Source organism: Anomaloglossus baeobatrachus, chromosome 2, assembly GCF_048569485.1.
Source record: "Anomaloglossus baeobatrachus isolate aAnoBae1 chromosome 2, aAnoBae1.hap1, whole genome shotgun sequence".
NCBI lineage: Eukaryota > Metazoa > Chordata > Amphibia > Anura > Aromobatidae > Anomaloglossus > Anomaloglossus baeobatrachus.
This window is the reverse complement of record NC_134354.1, coordinates 60,682,110-60,695,502: the sequence shown is the minus strand read 5'-3', so window position 1 is coordinate 60,695,502 and position 13,393 is coordinate 60,682,110. Positions and strand designations below refer to the sequence as shown.

The following is a 13,393-nucleotide window of genomic DNA, read 5'->3' as shown; positions in this document are numbered from 1 at the left end:
AGGGTGAGGGGTGAGGGGGCACATAGTGTACTCACCTCAAGCTGACTCCTGAGCTCCCTAGTGTCCCTATACAGGCTCTTTCAACTTGTTGGCGACTAGGATACCTGGGTGCCTTAGCTGGCCCTAAACTCACCTTGTCTAGTAAGTAGGCCAACGGGTACACTAGACTGGCCACTAAACTAATAGGGAAAGGAAAGGAAACACAGACAGGGGAAATAAACAGAATGATACAAAACACCAAACTTCACTATAACAGATGGATTCAATAGCAGCAGGTGGAAGGGCACAAGACAAAACCTCAGCAGTTCCTTCCACCTGGCTGGCCAGAGTAGAAATTATTCTAACAGAAGCATGTTCTGCTGTGAAAGCTCTCGTATTTAACCTAAATGCGTGTGGACTTAAAGCTGCAACAGCTGACCTGCCCTGACCTCAGAGCTGCTGGCAACAAAACCTGAAATTAACTCATGAGACGCCAAAGAAAAGGAAACCTCATCTAAATGAAGAGTCAAAATGGAGATGGGAGGCTCCAGTCATAAGGCTGTCATCGGTGAACACCATGCATGAAATGCTACTCCAGGCAACACCATTCCACCATGGTTGCTCCCCAAATCCACCAATTTTGGTAGCACTTATCCAAAGTGGCAAAAAAACTTTGATGAATCAGCCATGAAGCCTTTTTGGTCATTTGGGACAAAAGTACTTGATGTTTGGACCCTACCAAAAGCAGGATCCTTGATTGCAATGCAATTCCTGTGTAGAGAAGAGTCATGTTAGGGTGTATATGGTATTCCTAATGGCTATAGGTGTTGGAAATAAATTTCAAGATCTATAGCTAAACCCGTGTTTTTTCTTTTTTGATTTTCTGAAAGTTTCTCTTTTACACATCTTTACTCCCTCCAATAACTTTAGATTACCAGCCGCTTTTTTGTGTACTTTCCATCTGAAATTGCTTCTTTTCCTACTGTACAAATTAAAAACAGGTTCCTGAGCTTCTGAGGCAGCTTCTATCAGACAAACATTTATAATTCTCAATCTCTCAACACAAAAGAATAAGATATTGAGAAGATTAGGAGAGAAGAGACAGATATCCTTCCCAACCATGAGTGACACATAATAACTAGTGATTACACAGACTGCAGGAGTAGGTGTTTGTAAAGGGAAAAAAATGACAAGGAAAAAAATGAAACAAAGCTAATCGCATAAAAATGACAGATGTGACGATCATAATGTTCACGAAATACACAGGATTTAATCAGTATCATATTTAGAGCTGTTCTGTCAAATGCGCTGGCAGGGATATAAGAACACTATTGTCAAGACACGTTTCAGTTTTATTATGGCAGGATCGTCAAACATATGCATGACATATACAGCAGTATACAGAATATCAGGAATGAGAAAACATTAATCCCCGTGTAATTATGGGCAGATATAGGAACTTAATTAGAGCTGGGCAGACTTGCCAAAAAACGACAATGGTATAATGCCTCAAGCATATGGAAAAATATTGGAATATACAATGAAAAATGCTACTTGCTAATTTGAACATGTGAATAATGAATTGCATACCTGCCATGAATATTAGGAAAAAGGAGATATTTAGCAATCGCATTGATCAATGTAACTGAGCCCCAAGACCTCGTCAAGGTATATCTCTATATTGGGGTCCCTAGCTCTGTGACCCTAACTGTGTGTCATCTCATTGCAATTAAAAACTGCTGTGGGTGGAGAGGGGTAACTAAGGACTTTCTTATATAGGAGATGGAAAAAACATGGCCGAAAGGGGCGGAGCTGTGTTCACATTCAGAAAAAAACTACATATAACTGAATAGGATAACTGAAGTGAGCACTAATAATATATATATATGAGTGCAAGCCAAAACTTAAATACTATAGGAGGATAAGGCTGCACATCAAACTTAGATAATGGTATAATGCCTCAAGCATATGGAAAAATATTGGAATATACAATGAAAAATGCTACTTGCTAATTTGAACATGTGAATAATGAAATGCATACCTGCCATGAATATAAGGAAAAAGGAGATATTTAGCAATCGCATTGATCAATGTAACTGAGCCCCAAGACCTCGTCAAGGTATATCTCTATATTGGGGTCCCTAGCTCTGTGACCCTAACTGTGTGTCATCTCATTGCAATTAAAAACTGCTGTGGGTGGAGAGGGGTAACCAAGGACTGTCTTATATAGGAGATGGAAAAAACATGGCCGAAAGGGGCGGAGCGGTGTTCACATTCAGAAAAAAAACTACATTTAACTGAATAGGATAACTGAAGTGAGGTTTTGGGGCTCAGTTACATTGATCAATGCGATTGCTAAATATCTCCTTTTTCCTAATATTCATGGCAGGTATGCATTTCATTATTCACATGTTCAAATTAGCAAGTAGCATTTTTCATTGTATATTTCAATATTTGTCCATATGCTTGAGGCATTATACCATTATCTAAGTTTGATGTGCAGCCTTATCCTCCTATAGTATGTAAGTTTTGGCTTGCACTCATATATATATATATATATATTAGTGCTCACTTCAGTTATCCTATTCAGTTATTTGCCAAAAAACGGGACTGGCGGGTCCCTGCTCATTTTTAAAAAAAATCTGGCTCTGGTCCGGAATCTGGTACCCATATAAGTCTATGGGAACCAGAATCTGTGGATTTAAAATGTTGGTAGAAGGGATAGGGGGATAGGAGCGTGCGTGGTGTACTCACCGAAGCTCCGTGTCATGGAGCTTCCAGGTTGTGCATTCATTTCTGTAGCTGCGTGGGTCTAGATCGTGCACTAAAAGTAAAGGTAGATGCTAGAATGTATGGGCTCCTTCCAGGTATTATGTAATTTGTCACGTGATGGGGGCGTGTTCAAAATCCAACTCGGTTTAACATTCTTTTTCTAAGGCTATGCGCACACTTCTGTTGCTTTGTCTCTGTCGCAATCCGTTGCCTTGAGGAATTACGGTATTCTGCAAAATATTTTGCAGGAATCCGGTTTTTTCCCCATAGACTTCTATTAGAGATGGATTGTGATGGATGGCATTGCATTGCATCCGCTGCGTGACGGATCAGTCGTTTACTGACCGACCAACAGGCAGGAGCAACGCTGAATGTAACGTTTTTTTGGAGCGGCAAAAAAACGGACTCCGCAGGTGTCCGTCGCCATCCGTCAAAAGCTATTATGGCTATCTATGGTGCTGGATTCCACCGTAATCCGTCACATGACGGAATCCAGTGCTGGATTCCGTCATGCTCTATTGAGAATGCCCAGCATGTTTGGCACACTCATTGGGCTGTCCCAAACATAAACGGATCACGACAGGTCCGTCAAAAATCGGACGCACAGTAAATGTAACGGACACGACAAATCAGTTTTTTCACAGGATTCCTGTGAACAGAATCCTTTGAAATAATAACACGTGTTGCGTCAGTTGACATCTAAAAAACGACGGACCTGACGGAAGCAAAACAACGGCAGTGTGAAAATAGCCTAAGTCCACGTGAGCTTGGACTTGTTTATAATAGAAGTGGGAGTCTAGGAGTAAGACCCCCAGATGGAGGGAGAGGGATGAGCAGATCTCTGTGCCCGCAATTTATCATAGTTTTTAGTTTTTAAGGTTGAAGGGAAACTCTAAGGGCGGCTTTGCACGTTGCGACATCGCACGTGCGATGTCGATGGGGTCAAATCGAAAGTGATGCACATCCGGCGTCGCAGTCGATATCGCAACGTGTAAAACCTTTTTGATACGATGAACGATCGCAAAAGCGTCGTTATCGTATCATCGCTGCAGCCTCCGACATTTCCATAATGGCGGTGCAGCGACAGGTGCGATGTTGTTCCTCGCTCCTGCGGCAGCACACATTGCTGTGTGTGAAGCCGCAGGAGCGAGGATCATCACCTACCTGCCTCCCGGCTGCAATGAGAAGGACGGAGGTGGGCGGGATGTTTACATACTGCTCATCTCCGCCCCTCCGCTTCAATTGGCCGCCTGCCGTGTGACGTCGCTGTGACGCCACACGACCCGCCCCCTTAGGAAGGAGGCGGGTCGCTGGCCAGAGGGACGTCGCACGGCAGGTATGTGCGTGTGAAGCTGCCGTAGCGATATTAATCGCTACGGCAGCTTTCACTAGATATCGCACGTGCGACGGGGGCGGGACTATAGCTGCAGCATCGGTAACACATTGTTACTGATGTCGCAGCGTGCAAAGCCTGCCTAAGGCGGGCTTTGCACATTGCGACATCGCAAGCCGATGCTGTGATGTCACACGCGATAGTCCACGCCCCCGTCGCAGGTACGATATCTTGTGATAGCTGCCGTAGCGAACATTATCGCTATTCCAGCTTCACATGCACTCACCTGCCCTGCGACCGTCGCTCTGGCCGGCGACCCGCCTCCTTCCAAAGGGGGCGGGCCGTGCGGCGTCATAGCGACGTCACATGGCAGGCGGCCAATAGCGGCGGAGGGGCGGAGATGAGCAGGATGTAAACATCCCGCCCACCTCCTTCCTTCCGTATAGCCACCGGCGACAGGTAAGGTGATATTCCTCGCTCCTGCAGCTTCATACACAGCGATGTGTGATGCCGCAGGAACGAGGAACAACATCGTACCTGTCACTGCACCGGCATTATGGAAATGTCGGAGAATACACCGATGATACGATAACGACGCTTTTGCGCTTGTTCATCGTATCATCTAGGATTTACACACTACGATGTTGAAAGTGACGCCGGATGTGCGTCACTTTCGATTTGACCCCACCGACATCGCACGTGTGATGTTGCAACGTGCAAAGCCGCCCTTAGTCCATCTAGTTCAACCCGTAGCCTAACATGTTGATCCAGAGGAAGGCAAAACCCCCCCCCCAAAAAAAACAACAATGTGGCAAACAAGCTCCAATGGGGAAAAAAATTCCTTCCTGACTCCACATCCGGCAATCAGACTAGTTCCCTGGATCAATACCCTGTCATAAAATCTAATATACATAACTGGTAATATTATATTCTTCAAGAAAGGCGTCCAGGCTCTGCTTAAATGTTAGTAGTGAATCACTCATTACAACATCATGCGGCAGAGAGTTCCATAGTCTCACTGCTCGTACAGTAAAGAATCCTCGTCTGTGATTATGATTAAACCCTCTTTCCTCAAGACGTAGCAAATGGTCCCGTGTTCCAGTCGCAGGCCTAGGTGTAAAAAGATCTTTGGAAAGGTCTCTGTACTGTCCCCTCATATATTTATACATTGTGATTAGATCCCCCCTAAGCCTTTGTTTTTCCAAACTAAATAACCCCAAGTTTAATAACCTGTCTTGGTATTGCAGCCCACCCATTCCTCTAATAATCTTGGTCGCTCTTCTCTGCACCCTCTCCAGTTCAGCTATGTCCTTCTTATATATCAGTGACCAGAATTGTACACAGTATTCTAAGTGCGGTCGCACTAGTGACTTGTACAGAGGTAGAACTATATTTTTTTCATGAGCACTTATACCTCTTTTAATACATCCCATTATTTTATTAGCCCTGGCAGCAGTTGCCTTTTTTTTTTAATTTCTCGATTGTCGATCTGATCTGAATCAAAAACCCGGAATCCCGGACAACTTTGAAACCCGCGTGAATCCTGACTTTTACAGTCCAGGTCTGCCATCACTAAACGTAATACAATACCAAATGCTTGAAACATACATTTCATATTTTATTTATTCCAAGGCTTGAATGATTTGGTCTATCGCAGTGTTGTGCCCACTCTGTGCAATTTAATGACATATATAATATATTAGAAAAGTGAGTACAATTTCCCTCCCCAATGTCATGTGACTCATTAATATTACGTTTCAGGTGTGAGTGGGGAGCAGGTGTGCTAAATTTGGAGTTATCACTCACACACGCTCATACTGGTCACTGGTAGTGATGGGCTGACCTGGACTATAAAAGTACGGATCTGCGTGGGTTCAAAAGTACCCGAGTGTTCTCAGGGAACCCCGGGTAATGATAAAGGTTCGGCAACTTGGGTAATAAAAAAAATGGAAAAGGAAAAATAAAAAAAGAAATAATGCAAGCACAGTATACTTACAAAGCCTCCAATTGTTGCTCTATATAAAGATGGCCTAGGCTATAAGAAGAGTGGCAGCACACTTAAATTGAGCTGTAGCATGGTGGCCAAATCCATACAGCAGAGTAACAAAACAGGCTCCACTCTGACCAGGCCATGCCATAGTCAACCAAACAAGAGGAGTGCACATGCTCAGCATCATATCCAGAGGTTGTCCTTTCACAATAGACATATGAGTGTTTTTCAGCATTGCTGTAGAGGTTGGGGGGGGGGGTCAACCTGTCAGTTCTCAGACCATACATCATACACTGCATCACATTTCCTTGCATGGCTTTTGTCCTAAAAGGAATCCTCTTCTATAGATGATGCTCAAGAAAGCCCGCAGTTTGCTGAACACAAGCAGACAAAGGACATGGATTAATTGAACCATGTCCTGTGACCTGATGAGACCAAAATAAACTTATTTGGTTAAGATGGTGTCAAGCTTGTGTGGTGGAAACCAGGGGAGGAGGACAAAGACAAGTGTGTCCTGCCTACAGTTATGCATGGTGGTGGAAGTATCATGGTTTGGGGCGTTTGTGAAGGAAAAGGAAACATTTTTTTCCTTCCACATTGTTTTAATTCCTGTGAAGCAACTGAAGGGTAGCCTGTAGTTTTGCACAATTTAAAGGGTGCAGTTATTAGAATTATATCACTGTTGGACATTTTCTATCACACAGGCTTCTCAAAGTCACTTCAAATTTGATGTGGTCCATTAAAAAATGGCTTTGTAACTTGTGTTGGAAAAATGAGAAACTGTTGATACACATATCTCTTCTAGCTTTCTAAAATATTGAAATTATGTTTCAAAACTGATAATGATGTACAGTTGTCATGTGGTAAATGTTAATATAACTATTTTTGTGACATAACATTCAGGTTAAGGGCATAAAAATAGAAATTTGAAAATTGCTAAATTTTAAAATATTTACCAAATTTACAATATTTTCACAAATAAATGCAAAAACATTGTCCTAAATGTACCACAAACATGAAGCACAATATGTTACGAAAAAAAACATTCTCAGAATCACTGAATCCATTGAAACTTTTCAGAGTTATTACCTCATAAAGTGACACTGGTCAGAATTGAAAAAATTGGCCTAGTCAGGAAGGGGAAAACCAGGTTTCTGGGTGAAGGATTTAATGTCCAACCCTTTTTTGGCCTTTCATGGGCTTTGCAACATGATGAAGTTGATCAAGCCAAACCAGATTCTTTTCCGAAAGGTATAGCTTATTTGGTCCTGGACAGGCAGCTTTCTTCCTCCAGTAGTAAAACAAATATGTATAGCTTCTTCCCAGGTTTCACTGATAACTCAATAAGTATCCACATGTCAGCTGGCAGTCTCCACAAGGAGAAATAGTACCCTTTGGTTCTAATTAAAGATGAGTGAATGTATTTGAGTGTATTAGATTTTGACTCAAATTTTCCAAACATCTGCGTTAGCCAAGATGTTAATTTATTTTTGCAATTCACTTTCACACAGATTCAGAAAAATGGTGGCCGCTGGGCATCAAAATGTCAAAAGTGATGACTCACTTCTACTACCCTTCCGCTCCTCAAGGTAAACTGTCCGATCTTTGCCCTATCTCACCACTCACTTTAGAATCTCAGGGTTGTTTCAGTGCATGCGCACAGAAGGTCATGTCGTGCTGTCATAAGTTGTAACTTTTCGAATGGTTGTAAAGAACCCTCGCGGGTCTCAACAAAGCTGGAAGTCTCAGAACAGCGTAAACACCTGAGATGTCACCGTGTGTGGTGGTGGTAGGATGATGTGATGAGGACTGGACTGATGATGGTGAGAAGAGGAGATGCAGGAAAAGTGATCAGGAAGGTGAGCATTTTTTTTTACACCTTATGATTGTTATGCTTTGGGATCTGAGGGGACACCAGAGCATAATAATATATATTAAATTGAAAAAAAATACCATTTTTTTTGTTTTATAAGACGTATCGGATTATAAAACGCACCGCAAATTTAGAGAAGGAAACTAGTGTGTCTTAACCATAATGCTCACCAGGGGGGGCGCGGCCATGGTCACAGGAGGCAGGGTCAGTGATGCTGCGGGCTCAGAGGAGGGGGTGTTCCGGCTCAGGAGGGTCAGCAATACTGTGGGCTTGGGGGTGTTGCGGCAGGTGCCATTGATCTGTCAGCATGCTGTGGGGGTGTCACTGCAGCGGAGTAACTCAAGGTGACAGGACAGCGGTGGCTGCCATTGATCTGACTTTGGGCACCGCTGAATCATCCGCAGTTGATGAGATGGACTTCAAGAAAATGGTCGTCGAGGTGGCACATGCGCAGATAGGACTCTGTGGCCATTTTCTTGAAGTCCATCACGTCAATCTGTGCACGTGCTGTCTCTACGGCCATTTTCTTGAAGTCTGTCGAGTCAACTACAGGTGATTCAATGGAGCCAGCAGTCAAATCAATGCACCCGCTGCCGAGACACCTCGTCCTGTGACCCTTCTGAGCTGCTCTACTGCTCCTCTGCACCCTCAATATCGCTAATCCTGCCTCCTATGATCCCGTTCCACGACTGTTGCCCCAGTAAGTCATATCCGGATTATAAGATGCATCCCCATTTTACCCCCAGTTTTTGGGGAAAAAGTGCATCTTATAATCTGGAAAATATGGTGTGTTCTTTGTCAGGTGGTTTTAGCCAAAATGCATAATATTTTTTGTGATGTTTGGACTAATAAAAGAGTGAACCAGAGCAGAAAAAACATTCCAAGTTCAAGAAAAAAATCTTGTCCAAAGAAAATAACATGGTATGACTTTTCATTGAATCATCTAAAAAGTCTTTTTTCAGACTCAAATACAATATCCAAAACAAAGACCCCCACCATTATACTGTGTAACCGAAGGACATGGGTCAAAAGAACGTATCCTTCCATTAAGCTCCAGAATGATACTGTCATGATTCTGATTAGCAGTGCTCTGCTCTCCTGCAGAGCCTATTGTGGGCCTCATATTTTCCTCCGGTTAACTCGTTGTTCTCGATCTAGCCCTGTGTGGTATAGGAAGGGTCTGTTCTTTGGAGCCTCGTTCCGGGTGATTGCTTTGCTTTATCTGGGAGCTATTTCACCAGGAATGCTGCAGGTAATAGTTCCTGTTTAGCAGTGTATGTCTCTGATTCCCGTAAGCGACTGATCCGATCTTGTCCTGCTACCTAGTTCCTCATACCCTGTCCTGTCTCTGCCCCTACTTTGACTTGACTCCCTGCCTCCCTGACCTTTGGCTTGTCTTCTGACCCCAACTCCGCTGTCTCCCATGTACCTGAAGTGTCCTCTTATCTACCGACCTCAGCTTGTACCCCGACTCCGCTCTCTTTCTGGTACTTGACGTGACATCCTGGTTAACAGACCCTCGGCTCGCACCTTGACTTCTCTTTCTCCTTCTGTTACTGACATGATCTCCCTGCTACTGACACCTGACTTGTTCGCGTACCCCGCAGATCTCCTCCATTAGTGTATCTAGCAACTCTAGTTGTTTAGTGTTTCATTACACCTGGGTGTTTGACAAAACAGATACCCTACCGAACTGTTGACTTTGCTTAGTCCTAATATGCATGCATAATCAATTGCATTCCATACTAATGTACTGGCATAAGGACACGCACTAGTATAAATCAAACAAAAATAAAACAGCAACAAATAAATAGAAAACAAAAACAAGCTAAAAGAAAAAAATGAACATCACAAAAAGAGATACATTATCTCTGATCTAGCATAGAAAAAGCACATTAAGCTGACAAAATATGTTTATTTGTAGAAAGACAAATTTATGACAGATGACATCCGGTATGGGAATGAAAAAATAGATCTTCCTACTGAATCATTTCTTACCAGTAAACATATAACAGTGAAATGCACAGCTCTGAGTAGTGTTAGTCATACACCAGAACAGATTTGTTTTATGAATTTAGCAGTCAGCATAGCCAATTATTCTCCTTCCCTCCTCACACCAATCACTACTTCCATCTGTCAAAATGACTGGTACTAAAACATGATTCGAATGCATGGCGGTGCCCGAGAATTGTCACAAGACGTGATAATTACTCCAAATACACACTCAGTGACTTCTATGTAATTAAAAATAATGTAAAATTCCAAATACTGTGCACTTACACGGCTGAATGGTGGTAGTGGGAGGAGTAGGGACTCGAGTTGGTTCAACATAACCACTTTCATTGCACTTCCCAGCAGATAGTTTGATGTCATCCAACGCAATGTCGCTAAAACCTGGATTTTTTATGGCCTCGAATGCCACCTGGTGATTAAGGATGAGATAATTTATGTTAAAATATCCTTGTCAGTAATTAGAAATACAATGCAAGTACAGATGGCAGAAGAGCAATGTCAGCTGTGCTTCACTCATATAAAAGTGTCTAAAATATAATAGAGTTGGATTCTTCATGCCCTGAAGGACAGCATTATGTTCCTTTACTGAAAGACCATTGTACAATCTGTAGACCTGAGGAACAAAAGGCAAAGTCTGCACAATGCTTCTGCTTGAGAATTACAGTTATTTACACCTGTGCCCTCTAAACACATGTTAAAAGCAAGTTTGATTAATTGATATCCCTAAGGGCAGGGCTTGGAGTGAAATAACATGTCTTCGAAATTTTATTCTACTTACAATGGGCACGATTAGGAAGTGGTTAGTTTGACTTTTTAGCATAGTATTTAACGCTCTTGGCTGATGTAGAGGCAGCGAGAGGGGTTAGTGGATCGACAGGACTACAGGGGGACCCTGGCTTATGTGACGCCCCTGGACTAGTAAGGGCATCACGGGGTACTGCATGCTCCTTACTCTTAGTGCAGGACTCAACCCCCAATGGTTCTGGGTTCCTAACCTATAATACTGCCTTCATCAGCATCCAAATCCCAACCCACTTCACATCACACCATGTCAGACACACCAGTGGGCTGCTGAGCTAGAATAGGGCCGCCCACCTAGGGGTCAGGAAGACTGGTGGGAGGTGACAGGGTAGTCATCTCCAGGGGAGCAAATAGAGAGGAGTGGAGCAGTAGCCCTCGAGGAGAGAGGAGCTAGGGGAGCGTGTGGCTCCCTGGAAGTTAGAGGTTGAGTCATAGATGGTGGCCTGGGCCTGGAGGAGTCAGAGACCCGGTCGCAGGGGATTGAGGCTGGGTGCCTAGACCTGGTTTCGGAGTACGGTCAGCAACATGAGCCTAATCACTGTTCCAGGATCAAAAACACGGTGGGGTACTAGACCGTAGGTCGGGGAGTAGCTTCAGGCAACCCCGCAATTAACCTGCGGAGGATAGTGACTTTATGGACTGTCCCCATGAAGCTCAGAGATCAGGGGCACTAGCGCAATGAGGAGGATAGGGCTTTCCAACCCACGCAGCCCACAGAAATCACAAGCGTGAGCTCTTGAGAGCACAGCTCCACTACGAACAGTAGGGAGTGGGGCCCGGACCTCTTTATGCCAACGGGCCATCAGAACACTTCTAATTTGTGCACGGAGGAAGGCTCCAGACCACCCGGCAGTGCTATAGGGGACGGATTTCCGGATAGGCTCCCCCAAGAGGGCAGCGGCACCCAGAGACTTGGTTTACCTTGTTGTCAGCGTCTGCTTTTCATCACCGGTGCTGTCTGAGTGAGTACATGGTCCTCCCCTGCTGTCCACTAGCTCTGCGCTCCCCTGCACCAGCATTCCCTGTATCTGGAGTCCCAGGGCCTACCCTACCCGTGGAGGGAAAATGTCATCTGGTTGCCCCCGCTCCATCTTCCCTCGGTACTCCCATCGGCAGCGGTGGTATTCCCCTTTTTACTGTGAACCACGGGTGGCATCACAAACTCTTTTTATGTAAATAGCCCCCCCTTTTGCATTTGAGAGTGGCCGCAAGCCCCCGGGTCCAGAGACCCTCGAGCCACAGTTGTGAGACCCCGGATCCGAGTGGTTCGATCGCTGCAGGGGCAGCACACTTACCCTTTAGCGGGAGGGGTTTACTTAAGGATCTACTGCAAGGCAAATGCCAGGTACCACTCCCAGGACATTGACGGGACTGTGGCAGCTGACCCTCAGGATAGGTGACGGACTCAGGTATAGACATGGGTGACTGAGGTTGGCTGGCCAGGTGAGTATTGAATGTTGGTCACGGCAGAGATAAAAAGGTATGGGAAGGCAAACTCAGATATAGGTAATGGACTCAAGGATAACATGGGAAGTGCAGGAAGGACGCAACCTGGCCGGGGTGGTGAGTAAGTTGGCATCTCTGCAGAGACGCCGGCGGTACACAGAGTAGCCACCTCCTTGACTGATGGTAAAACATTTGTATATTGCAAGGGTCTTTAAGTATAATTTTTGTGTGAAAACAAAGTGTTGATGCCATTAGGTAAAGGTTTAGATAATCTTAAAGTTGAACTATATGGTAGTGTAGATACGAAAATTTGGGTAACTTTTTGGAAATTAGCTGGATCTGACAAATTTAAACAATTTAAACAATTTGCAATTCAATTTGCATCACTTTGCAAAAATGTATTTTACATAGTGAAAAAGATTGCATCATTCAGAGCAGAGTAACATGAACTCGGACACAACTGGGCGGGTTTCCCCATAATACTACATCACATAGTGTAGCACGTCACATACTGCAATAAAGAACACCCTATAATAGCCTGTATAAAAGCTGAGGCAGGGAATGCAGTATTTATTCTAGGGTCAATCTGTTTAGTCAGAGATTGTCACAACTAACAATTATGTAATAGAAATATGAAGAAAAGGTCAAAAACCCTGAATAAACTTTACAAATAGAGTGCGTGTGTTTGAGTGTGTGTTTGTAAGTGTATATGAGTGTAACAAAACAGTTATCTCACATACACTGGATACAGTTCTATCAGACCTTATATAGCATACATATTTTCAGCACCACTGAAATACGTGTGATTTGTCTTATATTTATTTACCAGAAATTGTATATACTTATGATAAATTTACTAGTGTACTGCCCTGAGAGGTGCTCGGCTGCCCCCTGCCGGGCCGAGCCGCTCGAGGTCCGGGCTCGGGTTGTCGGTGGCTCGAGCGCCTCCGGACCGGGGGCCACGTCGCTCTGCTAAGGGGAGGCAGTGGGGGCTGGCGGTGTAGGACGGGGTTCGCAGCCGGGAGGCCGCGTTGTTGCTGGATGAGTCGTGACGTCACCCACGGGTTGTGGTGACGGGATGCACCACTGCTGCGGCTGGAGTGAAGGGGGCTCCCGGGAGCGGTATTGTGGCCGCAGCCTAGATGTTAGCCCCTCCGTGGGTAGGGGCGGTGTGTCCCCGGGCCCG

General features: G+C 44.5%; 1 protein-coding gene across 1 annotated transcript in view; it reads right to left on the bottom strand.

Annotated features, from left to right (window-relative positions):
- Positions 1 to 13,393, bottom strand: part of TMPRSS15 (transmembrane serine protease 15) — a 447,907-nt gene that overhangs the window by 197,742 nt on the left and 236,772 nt on the right. The window contains exon 13 of the mRNA XM_075333062.1: positions 10,228 to 10,369. Coding sequence (XP_075189177.1) covers positions 10,228 to 10,369 — 142 coding nt within the window. The remainder of the gene's footprint in view (positions 1 to 10,227; positions 10,370 to 13,393) is intronic.